An 18,814-nucleotide genomic window follows, 5' to 3' on the forward strand; every position below is an offset into this window, starting at 1 on the left:
GAGAGACAGCAGCGGCTGTTTCAGGTCGCTTTGCAGGTGCTATTTTTAGCGTTATAGCGCCTGCAAAGCAACCCAGTGTGGTTTAGGCAGTTATTTATTGTGTGTCACTGGGGTTGGTTGCTGATTAGTCACTGTTTGTCATATTGGAGGTGTGTTTACTTTTGTTTATTTATTTTTCTTATAATAAGTTATATCATTTTCACTTTACACGTGTTAGGTTCACTCTGTTGCAGTCCACACAATTCTGGTCACACCAGTCCATGACATAATACCAAGGCCATCCCTGACCAGGTGGTCAGGTTCATGGTTCTTGAAGTTGTCCCCCAGGACTCAAGAGGTGGCAATTGGTACATACAATTTTACAACGTGAAACCCTGTGGATTAAGAGGCTCAATGCCACCAGTTCACCGGGTCTCAATGAAGTATTGTCCTACAAACCGTTTTTGTAAATTGCGGTTGTCTGAGCTGTGCTCTTATCTATTGATCCCCCTGATTGACATATTGACCCCTGCTAGCATTGACATCTCCAAGACCTGCCTAGATTTTACACTCAATGCGGGTCAAGAGGGTTTTGTCACTACAAATTGTTAAATTGTAATTAAGATATATTTTGTGATTTTTCTATATACTTAGTAACACTATATTTACTTTGTCTTGCTATTTAAGTACTTCTGAGCAAATAAGGGTACTGCTGTTTTAAGGTGCATCCCCTTTTCTCGGTGGGCATGTGATCTCCCGGGGGCGAGTGGGCGTCACTCGAGACTGACTTGAGACCATCCTCTCCCCCTGTGCTTGTTGTAGCTTGGTCCTTTTAGTCCTGTGGCCACGACTTGTGTGTGATGTGGGGGATCAGACCCAGCGACGCCATACACTGATGGTGGTCGGCGGGTGCCACGAATGCCGGGTTGGGGACTATATAAGCAGGCTGCAGTCTGCTTGTTTTTGTGGTGGATAATGCCAGGGGGAACATGGTCATGAGACTGCACTTAGATAAGCTGAGGCTTTTATATAACTTCCTATGCGCTATTTGGTGAGGATCCACTCTGCTACTACTGGTTACCTGTTGTACTGGGAAAAGTGACTTTTGGGCGGCTGCCCACCACCACTATAACAGATCTCTCTTATCGTTTTAAACCTAATTGAGACCCATCTGTTCCAGGTCTCCAGGCTGTCATGCAGTAGCACCTGCTGAGGTGTCAGGTGCTGTCTCTAGCCATCTCCTTCTGCCGAAGTGTGTGTGGGGGAATTGCACCCTTTTTATAGTTATTACCCAGCATCGTCTTTTCCACCTAATCAATGTCCCCCATGCCTGCCGTAGGGGAACGTTGGGTGTGCCACTGTCTTGGCCTGTTCACGTGTGTTGGTCCACATTGGTAAGAATTGGTATCTTTCTCCTTCCCCTTCTCCCATTTGTGTAACCCTTGTACATTATGTTCTGTTGGTTTATCCATTTGATATTATATACACCTTGTTATTTTCACTACAGACTTCATTTATGTTCCTCCTGAAGAAGCGGTAGATACAGGAGTCATGTTCACTGAGGACCCACTATATCTCCTGGTTCCATCTTGGAGTATACAAAATATCAGTGTAACACATGTTAGACAAATTTTATCAATTTAAGTATAATTAAAATTGTTGTTTCAATGTGTATATGGATACTCTGTTTTTATATCCTCTGTATAAATAAAAAACCTTAGTTTTACTCTACGTGTAATTCGTTCAGGGTACCGAGATTATCTATCCCCCTCTCTTATTCTCGAGACTTATAGAGGAATTGTCTCCTTTTTCACATTTTATATTTTTGCCCACATTTTGATAACCTGTGAAAATCTATGTAAAGTGCTCCTTTAACCTTACTCTTGTGTAAGCAATTTGACAGGGCCGCTTATTTCAAAGGAAAAAAAAGAACACTCAACTGTCTGCAGACATTAATAATTTTATTGTTTCAGAGAACACTTTATTCATACAGCCATATAAAACTCAATGCAGATCACAGAGAATTAAAGGCACCAAAGCTTGTTGGTTTTTAAATCTGACCACCCCTATTTTACATAAAATTAATAAATATATTAAATGGATAATGCAGTGTAGTTAAAACATCAAATACTCACACTGGACCAGAATAAAAAAAAATATAATAATATGCCAAGCAGCCTTAATAGCATTTAGACAACCTTCAGTGATGTGAAAATCTCAGAAAATGGAAAGAAATCCCCTTGTGCATAAAAACTGTAGTAGATCCTGCATACTAGGGGAAGCGATGTTAGGAAAATCACTGGCTTGTGAATTTATTGGGCTGAAGTGAACTAGAGAGCATCAATAAGTAGCTCCTACACAGTGCAGAGCTTCACTTTTCTCACACATAGAAGTTATAGCGCAAAAAATGGCTTCTTCTTCCTAAATAGAAAATAAGCCATGATCTTTATATAAAAGAGATTCATCCACACATATAAATTGCCACTCAAGTCTGTGTGTAGCTTACTTATAAAGCTTTGCATGCAGTGTCAACACGAGTGTGTGATCACGCATATAAATATGACAGTTGACTTAAATGATTGTTTGTGGATTTTGTCAAAAACTAATTTTCAACTGATACTGACGCTATTAAAGTGCCAATGTAGTTATGATTTAAAGGCTAACTCACTAAATACTATTTTTAACAAAACCCCAGAGCAAATCTCAGTAAAACTACTGTATAACTCTTTATGTTGAAAGCATTTATTGTTCATGTTGCCCTGTGCCACTAACTGCTACGCATGTGTATTAATATTTGAATTTTAGCTGCTATGTGTAGTCATTCCTCCTCCTCCTCATGAGATTTTAATCTATCAGCGTCTGAACATAGACAGTTTGAATCCTGAATAAGCGGCTGTCAATCAGTATTACAGAGGGATGGACACCAGGCAAACCCAAGTGATCATATGCAAGGCAGAGTAAGCCCTAGCAGCCAACCAGATATCATTTTACAGTCATATCAGTGAGGGATGAATTTACATAGGCTGCTATGGGTTACCACACCTAAAGGATTATGCCTTTAGGTGCAAAAGAGGTGATAAGTCCAAAGCAAAAAACGTAATATAGTACATTGCAGCATACAAGTCCTTAGGTGTAGTGGGTGCATTTGTTTTCCTTTTCAGGTTAGTATAATCATACGGGTTTTGATGAGAAGGGACTAAAGCAAGCAAAATGTCATCACTCTGATCTGTAATTAGAATAGTAAAACATTCCTACAGCGTAAGGTATACACATGTCCCATTCCATCACATATCTCAAAAATCTGAGAATTATTCCTCATTTTAGGACATGCAATAATTGCTTTACACCCCATTTGCCAGATACAATACAGAACTGCTTGTGTCTAAAGCCCTACTCCATAGAAACTATGGCTTCCATACATTGCATGCAGATTAGAAAAAAGGGGCTCTTTAATTGTAAACTATATTTGCACTATAGTCCAGCAGTTCGGGGCATAAAGCATGGTTGAGTGCCCTGTCCTAAAATTAGGTATATTTTGGGGATATGTGATGTATTAAGAAATTAATACATTCTGTTTTAAGAAGGCTTTACTGTGCTTGTTTTAGGTTAAAAACCTTTTCAGCAAGGTTCTGTTTCTGTGGATCTTATCAGAAACACAGTGCCACTTCCCATGAGCTTAACAGATAGACAGAAAGCACAAGGTTAGCTTTCTTCTGTAAATTACTAATCCTATTAATTCCTTTGTAATGGAGAAAGAGGCAGACATCTTTGCAGTCCAGTCTGGGTACCAACCATGGCTCCCTTCATAAACTCAGTGTATAAGGGTACACAGCAACCCAGGGACTCCATCACCTGTGTATTATAGGATCTGACTACAGAAAACTGACATTGAATTTTCTATTATTTGCAGGAGTACCATGATAAACTAAAGAAAGAAAAGGCCCAGAAAAAAAAGAAAATGAATGCAGGCCCATCATTAAGGGACTGGGAAGTTTACATCTTTGCTCTTGGATTTAGATACCCTTAATACAGAGCAGTTTTCCTTATTGAATAAGACTAAGTTTGTAAGATAGGGGGTTTGAATACAAGCTACGTTTTTCACACAAAGAAAGTAAAAAATAATGTTGGGTAGTTGCATTTAGTAAACTAAACAGCTTTTAATTCCTAAACAATATCATGTTTTTTTTTTTTTTTACTTAATTTGACCTGAGTTTTTAGAAATAATGCAATGTATTTTATTTTCTTTACACTTGCTGCCTTAAAAAAACAAAACAAAAACACAATGCTTAATTGGCCACAGGAAAGATATTCCATCAGCAAGAAGGTAATTTACTCACAGCAGGAATATCATTTATTACATCTAACTTGAGATGGTGAAAACATATTTGTAGGTGCAGAGTGTAAGATTGCTGGCTCCACAGTTGCCATATATCTTGTAGCTACTGATGCAATATTTGTGTACACAAGCCGATGCCAAAATCAAGGCTAAATTTATAATGTACCGTAGTTCTAATATATCCGTCAACAAAGTTTACCAATTGACTAAAAGCGACTAAGAACATGCGAACAGTGTATTGATGGAAATAACATAAATGCTAGTCCTTGCTCCCATCAACAATTTACAAACACTCCAAAGTAAATGTAACATCAAACATCCTGTATTCATGACTTCAATTTCACAGGCAAAATGGATCCACGCAACAGAACTAGGACTACCGTGACACTACAATTTGGTAAGTAACACTGAATGGTCCTATGCAATGAGAATAATACATTTATTTGGAATGGCTCTACACAAAAAAAGCCATATTATAAAATAAGCTATTTAGCAAAATGATGTGTTCTGGCAGACCACAGTAATATTTAAAATTAAATGTGTGTTTGTTTACCAGATTGCTATACTTGAGTTACTAGATATGATCCACCAGCCTACCATAAAAAAAGAGCTTCTGCTAAGTCATACAGGATCATTAAAATAAATGCAGAAAAAATTATTACGGCTTCATTAGAAACTTGGTTAATTCAACATCGGAATTAAATAAATTTCCATAAAAATAACAAAAGACAGCAGAGTATATACTAACTGAGAAACATGCCTTTTGAACTGGGGCTACCATTTGTACTGATGAAATCTTTTTTCAGATGTACACAAAAATAGCATAATTGCTGGCTAATAGAAAAAGTTGCAAGTATAGTCGTCGATATATAGTTTTTTTATTTTTTATTTTACAAATAAAGAAAGCTAAGATTAAATAAGAAGTGTATGTCCTGTGGATTATATGTTGACATTGCTCCTGCAATGTCTGAACTCAGTATATGGCAACATCTGAAACATGCAAGATGATTAAGTGACATGCATATGAAATTTACAACTGTTCAAATGTTGAAAATATTTAACAAAATGGAACTGTACAAATATCTACTTTGTTTTACCAAAAAAAAAGGACCAATGATACAAAATGAAAAATACTATGTAATAATAAAAGTACAGAAATATAGTTCTGCTAGTCGTAAAACACTGAAGACTTGAAAGTGGTGATATTAGAAAACGTTGTTAATATAGCTTCCTTTGAGCACAAGTGTTAAAGGAACACAGTAGTTTGCACAAAATCATGTTTAAACACACTTACCCTCATTATTTAATATTAAGTAATTTTTAGCCTTTATTGAAAAAGACATATATGGAAAGATCCTACCTTTACATTACGGCCCTGTCACACTGAAGTAACTGCAGTAACGATACGTGTGTCTTGTGTGATACAGTAACATTCATTGTGAATGAAACCTCAACACACCTTCTCAACACACATGCATTGCCACGTGCTGTGTTGCAGAAAATGCCTTTTTAGCCATTTTAATGCCTTAATGCAAAGCAAGTTATTGCAGAGCATAAGGCACGTTAATGCTCATGCACCAATGCAGCATGACAGTGTAAACTCAGAATAACTGGGAGATACAGGTATCAGTATAATTGGGTTTAATCAATATCATTTCCTTTAATTAATAAATTAAGGGAAACTATAGTTCATTTGTTTTTGAAAAAAAAAGATGTTTGTGAATGTGGTCAGCTTAAGGTATTTAATTTTATTAATGAGAGGTGATGTTTTAGAAGCCTTCTTCATGTGTATAGTATGTAAATGCATACACATAAGGAAGGGTATAGAGTATGTATTATGTGTATAGTTTTTAAATACATATAAACATGGGGGGAGCCATGTTTGCTGTGTACATATGCAATATTTATTTCATAGTATGTAGTGTTGCACAAAAAATGCATTGTTCTCCTCTTTTAATTGCAGGTTTTTGGTTCCAGCATGACCTGACTGAAACCAGGGACTTGCTATAAGACTATTTTCCACTTACCTCAGCATATTTTTTAAGAAGGTTTGAAAATATTTTCACTGAGTTATAAAGGACCAGAGACAATGTCACTTTGTCCATTTGTGTCAAGCCCACAACCTAAGCAAGCTATACTCACTTGTCTATGCTGCCTCACAACCTCAGAAGCCGACCCTGGGTAAGTTCTGATGTCACAGCTTACCCAAGTCAACGTTGTCACTGCCCACCCACCCCAATGCTCAGTCCACGTGATCAGACACTTTGGCTGGGGTACTGTCACATAGGGAGCTCACATTCTTTCCTATACTTGAAGCCCCACAATAGAGCAAGGGCTCCAGCAGAGCAGAAAGCTGGTAAAAGGAGCACTGATAAGTGAGTCAACCTTTCTGAGGGGGTATGAGCTATGAGGACCAAATGGGCAAAATAACATTCAGGTAAATAATGCAATAAAAACGTATTATATCCTACCTTCCTAATATATATTATAGTTTCCCTTTAAATGATGTCTTACTCACTGAGGGTTTTTACATAAATTTTCAGCTTAGATGCATAATTCAGGAGCCAGTCAAAGAATATGGAACCAAGTGCTTCCATTTACTATAGACTTCAACATGTTAAGCATCCAGTACACATTTTTACTCAGGCTGACCACTTGGCTCCTGGGATTTATCTAGTCCTGAACTATGCAACATATAAATTGCATATCATAGTTCTGACTTCTTAACTGATGAAAGTTGAAATCGTACTTGAAGGTAAGGGTTAGTGTACATTAGTGCACTCTAGCACTAGCTTTGTGTGGCTGTTCCTTTAACAAATGTGCAGGAAGTAACGTTTGTATGCAATATATCCTAAGAGCTTCTTTGATGAAAAGCTGCATTTTCTGGAACATTAGCTGCCTTTACTTGTCCGCACAATAGTCCATTTCACGCAAAGTGCCATTTTGTGATGATTATTTTACAGGTCAGTTGCCTTCTCCACTCGTTTGTATCTCCTAGTTTTCCATTAGCACTTTTAAGAGTCAGCTTTAAAAATCGGAAGTCACTACATAATTCAGAACCAAATTCATGGCTTTTCATCCAGGTTTGACATTCCTCTGCTTTAGAAATCAGTGTGTTGCCCTCCTCACAGCGGGAAGTATGGTCGGAGTACTTGTTGCAGCCCATCTTGAAGGTGGGCGTTGATTTGCAGGCCGTGCAGGGCGAGAGAATCCTCTTCCATCTGATGATTTTGTTAGTGATATCTGAGTAGGAAAAAAAGAGCACAGAACACAGCAAAATCAAGTCAATTGAAGATAATAATCAAGACACACCTGCAAGATATAACTTTATACACAGTAAAACCAAAGGATTACAATAATGCCTGCCTTTGTCAAACAAAAAAAGCAAACGCTCTATTTTTTGTCAATATATCTGCCGCTCCAAAGCCCTAGACTGGCTCACCTCCTCGTCTCAAGGGTGCTTACATCAAACCAGAGCTTGTTTCAGCTTCTAAAAGGAAAGTCTATTAACTGAAAGGAAAACAGCTGTACACCATGGTAGAGTAAATGTTAATTGTTCCAGACTAATGAAACATAAAGCCCTGCCAGGGACTTCCTCTGCTAATGCATTTAATCAAAATATGGACCCAATCATGAAGATGCATTCAGGTGGGGCTTTGTGTTGCATTGTTCCAAACGAATAATGTTTTACATGTGCTAAATACAATGGAGTTCAGCCTGCATTCTTTCAGCATATGGCCCCTTTCACACAGGTGGACCGTTTAGGTCCGCCTATTTCAGTTTTTTAGGCGGACCTAAATGGACGCTCCGTGCATCTCTATGGAGCCACGGATGCCAGCAGTGACATGTCCGCTGACATCTGACCCGCTCCTAACCCGCTAAAGTGTGACGGATGGAAACCCTATTTTCCATCTGTCTGGCGGATTGGATGAAAAACGCACTCTACGGTCCGTCTTCATTCGATCCCCCATAAGGGAGAGCGGCACTCTGACAGGTTAGTCCCTGCACAGTGTACAGAGACAGACCTGTCATCGGACTGGTCAGCAGGGATCGACGGAGCAATCCCTGATGAGCAAAGCAGAGCACGGACACGGACATGTCCGTGTGAGAGGGCCCTCACTCTTCATTTTATGCTCATCAGTGTATGGTAGTGATGTGCCTTATTCATAGCTTTTCATAGGTTTCCTTGTGCTTTTGACGGGTTGCCTTTACTAAACATAAACCATGGCTTGGCCCTTTGCTTACATCTACCTTTGATGTAAACAAGCTGTTTTGAAAACAGTTGATTTGCTCTCAATGAGAAATCCATCTACCAAGGGCTGTTTATTCATACACAGCGGGATGTCTCAGCGTCAGGAGGCTGCAGGCAGCAGTTTAACACATCATATTGGCATTTTTAGGGGTTGAGGTTGCTAGGATAAGTACAAATTGATATTTAAACAAAATGTATTTGGCATCTTAGTGCTGTATAGCTGGTTTGTTAAATTTAGCATATGTTGCGCAGAGTCAAAAGTGTCCCTATTCCGAGACACTGCAGATAATTATTCACAATGGTTGTGAACAGAAAGAATTTAGTATTATTTTATAATATTAATAGAGAAATTATTCAAAACGTAATACTTTAACAAACGTATAGTTGTTCAATCATTTTTCTCTGTACTACTTATATCTTGGAAGTGAGATAATGTTTAAGCTTCTTGTCTTATCGCTTATCATTAAATCTCTTGCAAATCTCATTTCAAAATATATACAAGATATTCTTTATCTTTTCCCTCATCTTACGTTTATACGGCACCTGGAATTTGCCTGATAGTAATATTATGACTATGCATCGCTGTATTGACTAAAAGTATGCAAAGCAAAGGTATTGTTTATTCACTGAGCAAAGTTGCTAACCAATTCTACCTTTAGCAATATTTCATGCAATAAAACAAAATGGCAAATATTAAACAGCTGTGCGTATGCTCACAGAACAAAATGTATCCATAGAAGCCCCAGTCCTTAAAGCCCAGACTATTTTATGTCTTTTTTTTTGGTTTAGAATAGAGCAAAGCATTACACATGTATATCGCCACAGAAGAGGTTTGTTTTCTCTTCTCCTCTTCCTGTTTTGACATTCATCACCTGGACAGAATATGAGTGAAAATCTCCTTCAGGGTGACATAGGTAGACAGAAATAACATTCCAGAATATCACATCCTATTCTGTCTGTCATTTGTCAAATTAACAGGAAGTGGGGGGATTATTACATCACTTTTGTTCCGTTTGACATTAGTCACAGAAGAATATCCCGAAAGGGGACACAAAGAGGATTAAAACATTGGCAAACGCTGTACCCTTCCCGAAAAAAAAAAAAAAAGTTGTGGCTAAAGTTGAGCTTCTAGGCTGTTTTTCTTAAATCCCCAGCTATTCTGAGTGGACAGCGTTAATATCGTATATATTTTGCTTGGTTAGTTTTCATGATTCAGGATTGTATGTAATCATTCATAACCAGTATTATTACAAAGAGCATGGAAATAAAAATGAACATACTTTAAAAGTCTTTGACTACATACCTTATAACACAGAGGAGGCCTCACCTCCATCAAAGCTTTATGTAAACCATATCAGTTATATTTTTTTATTGTCAATTTTTTAACGATTTAAATAAAATATTGGAATTTTAACAGATGTGTCATCCCTGGTATCAGTAAAGTCCTTTTGGCCCCTTTCAGACGTACGGATCCCGTGAGGATCCGTACCGTTCTTATCCACCAGCTCAGCGGGGACCACCCTGTTAGATATCCGCTCTCCTCTATCAAGGGGACCGGATGAACATGGACCGTCTGCATGGGAGATGCCTTTAGATGGGTATAATGTTACAGAATAGTGTGATCCAGATGGACACCTTTAGCGACTAGTGGCTTCAGTGGCTAGACAATATGTTAGCAGCTTATTTAAGGTCAATTTAACCCTTTTGTTTCCCCGTCTCCCTTTCCTTTAAAAGGTTTCAGATGTCCGAAGGCGAGGCAGGGTTTATGAACGCTGTGATTTGCTGTTATAGCAATCTCATGGTACGAAAGCTCCCCATCGCAAGAAGCGATGGGGAGCTTCTGTTAGCTGGGATCGTACCCAGCAGGGTTGGCAGGGGCCAGCACAGAGGCGGGTGGAGATGAGGGGCAGGCACCAAAGCAGAGTAGATGGGTGACAGTCAGGAAGGATAGAGGGGAAAGTGCCAGAGAGGCTGGTGCTGGGCTGGAACGTCCCAATAAGTATGCCCCGTTGAGTGACATTGGTGAAACGTCAGGGACCAGCACTGCTGGAGCTGAGTGACTCTGTAACCTGCCAGGGGAAAAAATCCTCAAGTGAGGGTGGGAAAAAAGCCAAGGGAAAGGAAAGACAGATTCTGGTGGTAGGGGACTCAATTCTTAGAAGGACAGAGAGGGCAATCTGTCACGAAGACCTGTATGCTGTCTAACGGGCGATCGGGTTCGGTATATCACGGATCTGGTGGACAGATTACTGGGAGGGGCTGGGGAAGACATCGCACGTTGGCACCAATGACAAAGTCAGAGGTAGATGGAGTGTCCTAAAAAACGATTTTAGGGACTTAGGAGCTAAATTGAGGAAAAAGACCTCCAAGGTAGTTTTCTCAGAAATACTACCGGTAATACCAGAAAGGCAAAGGGAGATTAGGGAAGTAAACAAGTGTCTAAAGAGCTGGTGTGGAAAGGAGGGTTTGGGTTCCTGGAGAACTGGGCCGACTTACTTAGTCGGTTACCAGCTCTATAGAAGGGACGGACTGCACCTAAATGAGGAGGTCTGCTGGGAGTGAAGATGGCTGAAAATTTAGAGGGGCTTTTAAATTAGGCGACAGGGGGGAAGGATCCAGAGGTAAAGATAGTGAGCGCGGAACAATTTTCAGAGGGTAGTATTGGGGGCATTACTGGTAGGTAGACTAAAGCACCTCAACCCGAGGTAAGTACAGTAACAAGTCCTATTTGCAACCTCAGAACACCCAATAAGGAGATAGTATGTGACCGGTCCAAACTACGTAGCGTGTTCACCAATGGGAAAAGTCTGGCAGAGAAGATGGGAGAATTAGAGCTACTGTTGTACAAGGAGGATTTTGATTTTGTAAGAATTTCAGAGAGTTGGTTCAACAGCTCTCATGATTGGCTGGCAACAGTTCAAGGGTATTCCCTATATCGCAGGAATAGAGAGGGTAAAAAAGGGGGAGGAGTATGCCTGTATATCAAAAATGATGTACAAGTGAATGTGAGAGACGACATCACTAATGGAGCAAGGGAGGAGGTGGAATCCTTATGGGTAGAGCTACAAAGGGAGGAAAAAACTAAGGGGAAAGTAATACTGGGAGTAGGTTATAGGCTCCCTAACCAGAGGGAGGAGGGGGACCTCCTATCACAATTTGGATTAGCGGCAAGGATGGAAAGTGTCATTATAATGGGGGATTTTAATTATCCAGACATAGACTGAATGGAAGGAACCGCGCATTCATCTAAGGCTCGCCAGTTCCTAAATGTCTTGCAGGACAATTTCATGGGTCAGATGGTAAATGTACCAACTAGAAACAAAGCGTTACTAGACCTACTGATTACCAACAATACAGACCTGATCACTGATGTGGTAATATGGGGTAATTTAGGAAACAGCAATCACAGGTCAATTTGTTTCAGTATAAATCACACAAATAAGAAACATAAGGGGAATACAAAGACACTGAATTTCAAAAGAGCCAACGTCCCTAAACTACGATCCTTGCTATAAAATACTAACTTAATCAATTTAAAAGAGCTAATAAAAATCCTTGGCGGCTTAACTCCAACGTAAGAATGCAAATAAAAGTAAAGGAGAAGGCCTTCAAAAAATACAAGGCTGAGGGATCTTCAGCATTCCAACTTTACAAAGAATGCAACAAGAAATGTAAGGGTGCAATCAGGGTGGCTAAGATAGAACACGAAAGGCACATAGCGGAGGAGAGTAAATAAAAATCCCAAGTAATACTTTAAGTACATAAATAGTAAGAAAGAGAGGTCAGATCATATTGGTCCCATAAAGAATGGTGAAGGGAATCTGGTTACTAAGGATGGAGAGATGGCGAAGGTATTGAATTTATTCTGCTCCTCAGTCATCTTGAGTAAATTGGGGGCTTCAGTAACCAAAACTGCAATGTTTATCCTCATAACACATCACAAAAAGCACCCTAACAGAGGACAGAATTAGAAATAGACTTGAAAAACGTAACATTAATAAGTCACTGGGACAAGATGGCTTGAACCGGGTGGTCCTTAAGGAACTCAGTCAAGTAATTGCCAGAATATTGTTCCTAATTTTTACGAACAGTCTACTGACTGGAATGGTACCAGCTGATTGGAGAAAAGCCAATGTAGCGACAATATTTAAAAAAGGGCCAAGATCCATCCGTGGAAATTAAAGACCAGTTAAGTCTAACATCAATTGTATACAAGCTCTTGGAGGAGTTGATAAGAGAATATACACAAGATTTTAGTAATGACAACGGTATCATTAGCAGTAATCAGCATGGATTCATGAAGAATCCTTCATGCCAAACCAATCTATTAACCTTCTATGATGAGGTGAGCTGCCATCTAGATAAAGGAAGGCCCTTAGATGTAGAGTATCTGGATTTTGCAAAAGCATTTCATACAATTCCCCATAAACGTTTACTGTACAAAGTAAGGTCCGTTGGCATGGTACATAGGATATGTACATGGATTGAAAACTGGCTACAGGGGCGAGTTCAGAGGGTAGTGATAAATGGGGAGTACTCGGAATGGACTGGGGTGAAAAGTGGGGGTCCCCCAGGGTTCTGTCCAGGGACCAATTATATTTAACTTATTCATAAACGACCTGGAAGATGGGATAAACAGCTCAATCTCTGTATTTGCGGATGATACTAAGCTAAGCAGGGCAATAACTTCTCTGCAGGATGTGGAAACCTTGTAAGAAGATCTGAACAAACTAATGGGTGGGCAACTAGATGGCAAATGAGGTTTAACGTAAATGTAAAATAATGCATATGAGTGGCAAAAATATGAATGCAATCTACTCACTGGGGGGAAAACCTCTGGGGGAATCTAGGATGGAAAAGGACCTGGGGGTCCCAGTAAATGACAAGCTCAGCAATGGCATGCAATGCCAAGCTTCTGCAAGCAAAGCAAACAGAATATTGGCATGCAGTAAAATAGGGATTAACTCCAGAGATAAAACAATAATTCTCCCAATCTACAAGACTCTTGTCCAGCCGCACCTGGAGTATGCCGTCCAGTTCTGGACACCAGTTCTCAAGGAGGATGTGTTGGAACTGGGAGAACACCTGAATACCCTCAGAGAATGCTCATGTACTATTTTGGTTGTAGAATGTAAACTGTAGGGCAACTCAGCGCTCAGTATGAACAGGGACAATTCAAAACAATGGGATGCTGTGTAGTCATGCATAGGGAAACAAGTAAAAAAAATGCTCAAATGTGAATGAGTGCTTACTTCCACTTTAAATATACAGTAGTAGAGGATCCTATGGTAGGTTTTGGCATATAACATGTTGCAAGCAAATAAAATGTAGGAAAAGTGATTATATTGAAATACCTTACAATCGTGAAACAAACATTTGAGAACGAAATTCAAATGCTAACTTTAAACCAGGGTAAACTTGCAATGATTTTAACTGTAAAATATTTAGGTTTAGAATTGCTTTCCATTAAAAATAGCTCTGGAATGCATCGGTGTGGGATGGAAAATAATTTGTTCTGACATAAGACCTTGCACCCTAAGTATCTTGGACATTATGTCACATGCATAACACAACAGTAAACACAGGCATGAGAGTTATATTTTTACCTCCGGTAGCTGGAAGCTCACTGTGTCCTGTCGTGGCTGCCAGTGGATGTCATTCTGCAAAACGTTTGCTGTTTGTTCGAGATGAAGCATTTCTAAGCATTGGCTCAAAGTTTCAGAATTATTATCAGTCAACAGAGAGTCTGATTGTGTCAGTTTGCTCTGTGACTGCTTAGAACAACAAAAGGAAGCAGCAGTTTTGGTCTCATAGCTTTTTAAAAGCTTTTCAACAACCCCATAGTTAGATCTAGAATCAGCTGATCGAGGCCGTCCTGACAAGTTGATTCTTTTCCAGTTGTGTTCTTGTAGGACATTTTGGTAGCTACTTATATTTTGAGGACCAGCTGTCTGGCTTGGAGTGTTGGTTTTCACAGCTTTAACAGGCTTACAAAGGCTGTTGTTCAAACAAACCCGTTCACTGGTGTCAGGTACTTTAACTGGTTGGATAATGGCTTTTTCAGTGGTTGGACATTCACGCTTTGGTAAACTGGATGGCTTTTTTTCCACAGGCTGTTCCACATCTAACGATTCATCAGAAACTGAATTTCCCTTGCCTGTCTTAAATACAATCCTGTTAAATTCATCAATCTTGTCTGCTAATTTTCCATTCTTTATTGTGTTAACAGAATTATATCCAGAGCCTGCTGTGGAATGTTCTAGCATCATCATATCAGGGTATAAATCAATTGAATGTAAATTCCCATTTTTTGACACTGAGGCATTTTGTTTGTTAATTTCTGGAGTGAAGCTGCTGACGTCTGTTAAGCTGTTAAACAAAGTTTCTGTCAGGCTCATTTCTTCAAGTCCTCCAATGTCACACAACCACTGAACATGACATAGCCCATCATTATATCTGTCCAGGCTAAAGTCTGAAATCTGATTCTTACTTTCCATACAACACTGATTCATATTAATGGATGATTTCTTATTGATATCAGGAAATATAGAACTCGATAAATCTAGTGAGAAATTCCAGGACGATAAATTGCAATCTTGATCTTCTAAGGGATGAACACCTATCTTGGAATTCTGAGTCAAGCTGGATGGCTTAGCTTGTATTGATGTAATGCTGCTTGAATTGTCCTTTTGCTTAATTCTAGAATATTTAGAAAAATGAGCAGGATTCCGGTCTGTTTTCATGTTCAGTTTTTTCTTAGAATCCCCATCATCTGGATCTGCCACGGTCCTGGACACAGGAAAATGCATAAATGTCATTAACATAATATATCACTATTAACAAAATCATAATTTCAGTTCTATAAATAGAGAAAACAACAAAACCCAGTATTGCATTAAAATATGTCATAGTACAGTATGCTCATTGGTTAAAATTAGTAAAATAACATACTGTACACACCTTTTTGCCAGTAAAAATAGGGGCACATTTTGAGCCTCGTTCTGCAGTAATAGCAGTCCCGATCATTTTGTCTCTGTTACAGATAATTTTTCACAGAAATATATATTTATGTGGACACGGTTCACTGCCATGAGCAATTTTGCCATATGTGTATCATTGGGAAGATCTTCCTTCACCTCAAGTCCCATAGCCAAAACAGGAAGTGAGAGAAAGTTCCTGTAAGATGACAGAATTCCTGGTTTTCTCCAGGGTAACCTGACCTAGTGTCCCTATTAGAAAATGTACCCTTTATTACTGTTCTGAGGACAACCCAAAATATGGGATTTTCTTTCACTTTCATTTTCAATGATAACAGTAAACAGGACAAATAGAGAGGGTAAATCTCCCTAATGGGGGGCAGCAATAAAGACCTTATAGGTGTTCTAATCCCTCTCCACTCTGTCCAAAACTAAAAAAAAAAGTTTTGCCTTTAGATATACTTTAAACTACACTAGTTATTAAATTTGGATGGAACAATTTATGGAATATATATCAAGGGTCAGTGCTTACCCACATATATGTAATAAAATAACATAGCCTACATTACTAAAAGAAAATAATATGCTGAAAATGAACACTCTGATTTGGTATCTGTCTACATGGGGTTTTATACTTTTTTGGGCTTTTGATTTCTATTAAACTACATTTATACAAAACAAATTACATTTACAGAAACAAATTGATGTGATGTCATGCTCATGGTCTATGGCCACCTAAACCTTTCCCAGCTAGATCTTTCCTTAATCCATTCTACTGCCCCTGAAACACTCCATGTAATCCAAAGCATTTCACTTTGATTGATGTTTCAGACTGTACATCTCTGGTAAGAGGTGCTCTACTTAGCCCTAACAAAGTATTATGATCTCCAGATATGGACTCACTGTCAAATTACTCTAAGCATTATCTGATGTTAGGGGGCATCCGGGGTTAAAAACCTGCTAGAGTAATATACATAGAATTAAAACGGCAAGTTTGGAGAACATAGGGCACAAATAAACACCTTTAGGACCAATCTGGGGTATCAGTATGCACCTTTGGATGTCTGCTATCATATAGTCTAAGAGCCATTTTTATTATTTTGATAGATGTGCTTAAAGAAAAGCATCATGAAAGCCTAACCAAACCTCCCTAATGAATATAATAATACAGGTGAAACTCGAAAAATTTGAATATTGTGCAAAAGTTCATTTATTTCACCAATGCAACTTAAAAAGGTGAAACCAATATATGAGATAGACTCATTACATGCAAAGCAAGATAGTTCAACGCGTGATTTGTCATAATTGTGGCGATTATAGCTTACAGCTCATGAAAACCCCAAATCCACAATCTCCGAAAATTTGAATATTTGAATATTGCAATCAATAAAACAAGGATTGTACATAGAACAATATCGGACCTCTGAAAAGTAGAAGCATGCATATGTACTCAGTACTTGGTTTGGGCCCCTTTTGCAGCAATTATTACTGCCTCAATACGGCGAGGCATGGAAGCTATCAGCCTGTGGCACTGCTGAGGTGTTATGGAAGACCAGGATGATTCAATAGAGGCCTTCAGTTCTTCTGCATTGTTCGGTCTCATGTCTCTCATCTTTCTCTTGGCAATGCTCCATAGATTCTCTATGAGGTTCAGGTCAGGCGAGTTTGCTGGCCAATCAAGCACAGTAATCCCACGGTTATTTAACCAGGTTTTGGTGCTTTTGGCAGTGTGGGCAGGTGCCAAGTCCTGCTGGAAAATGAAGTCAGCATCCCCATAGAGCTCATCTGTGGAAAGAAGCATGAAGTGCTCCAAAATTTCCTGGTAGACGGCTGTGTTGACCCCGGACCTAATGAAGCACAGTGGACCAACACCAGCAGATGACATGGCTCCCCAAATCAACACAGACTGTGGAAACTTCACACTGGACTTCAATCATCTTGCAGTGTGTGCCTCTCCATTCTTTCTCCATACTCTGGGTCCTTGGTTTCCAAATGAGATGCAATATTTGCTCTCATCAGAAAAGAGGACTTTGGACCACTGAGCAACATACCAGGTCTGTTTTTCCTGAGCCCAGGTAAGACGCTTCTGACGTTGTTTGTTGTTCAGGAGTTGCTTGACAAGAGTAATACGACATTTGAAGCCCATGTCCAGGATCCATCTGTGTGTGGTGGCTCTTGATGCACTGACTCCAGCCTCAGTCCACTCCTTGTGAAAGTCCTCAACACTTTTGAATGGCCTTTTCCAGACAATCCTCTCCAGGCTGCGGTCATCCCTGCTGCTTGTGCACCTTTTTCTTCCACACTTTTCCCTTCCACATAACTCTCCATTAATATTATTTGATACAGCACTTTGGGAACATCCAACTTATTTTGCAATTACCTTTTGAGGCTTTCCCTCCTTATGAAGGGTGTCAATGATGGTTTCCTGCACAACTGTCAGGTCAGCAGTCTTTCCTATGATTGTTATTCCTACTGAACAAGACTAAGAGACCATTTAAAGGCTCAGGAACCCTTTGGAGGTGTTATGGCCTAATTAGCTGATTAGAGTGGGACACTTTGAGCCTAGAATATTGCACCTTTTCATAATATTAACATTTTCTGAGATTGTGGATTTGGGGTTTTCATGAGCTGTAAGCCATAATCATCACAATTATGACAAATCACGGCTTGAACTATCTTGCTTTGCATGTAATGAGTCTATCTCATATAGTAGTTTCACCTTTTAAGTTGAATTAGTAAAATAAATGAACTTTTTCACGATATTCAAATTTTTTGAGTTTCACCTGTATTAGTAATATATAATTAATATTGTATTTCCATAAAGTTCAGCTCAATGCCCCAACCCCAGTATATCTAAGGCTCCCTTTCTCTTTATCTCTTATCTGGCTGGGATGTCCTTACTGATGCAGAGAGCAGCCCTGACGTGATGACGTCAGCACTGCTTTTTGCACCAGTACACAGTGAATGAAGGGTGCCGTGGCAATGCATACTCAGGGGACTGGGTTATGATGCCCTGCAATATGCGCTCAAAACGATACACTGGGGACATCTTGTTGGCAAGAAGAGCTACTTTGGGGGGTGGTGGTTTGGGGGTAAATGGGACAGTTTTACACTGGAGACATCTTGTTGGCAAGAAGAGCTACTTTGAGGGGTGGGGGGTGGTGGTTTGGGGGTAAGAGGGACAGCTCTACACTGCAGGTGAGCTGCTTTTATTTTTTTACAACACTTGAGGATTATTTTAAAGAAATGTGTCTCTTCTTAAGAAGATCA

The 18,814-nt window shown here is 39.4% G+C and overlaps 1 protein-coding gene across 2 annotated transcripts in view; it reads right to left on the reverse strand.

Moving 5' to 3' along the window:
* Positions 1 to 1,923: 1,923 nt before the first annotated feature.
* KIAA0408 (KIAA0408 ortholog) overlaps positions 1,924 to 18,814 on the reverse strand; it is a 64,761-nt gene continuing 47,870 nt past the window's right edge. For both annotated transcript variants that reach the window (XM_040350387.1, XM_040350388.1), the window contains exons 6-7: positions 14,174 to 15,356; positions 1,924 to 7,558 (exon numbers count right to left, since the gene is read on the reverse strand). In XM_040350387.1, coding sequence (XP_040206321.1) covers positions 7,424 to 7,558; positions 14,174 to 15,356 — 1,318 coding nt within the window. In that variant the 3' untranslated portion in view covers positions 1,924 to 7,423. The remainder of the gene's footprint in view (positions 7,559 to 14,173; positions 15,357 to 18,814) is intronic.

This window comes from Rana temporaria, chromosome 4, assembly GCF_905171775.1.
Source record: "Rana temporaria chromosome 4, aRanTem1.1, whole genome shotgun sequence".
Taxonomy (NCBI): Eukaryota; Metazoa; Chordata; class Amphibia; order Anura; family Ranidae; genus Rana; species Rana temporaria.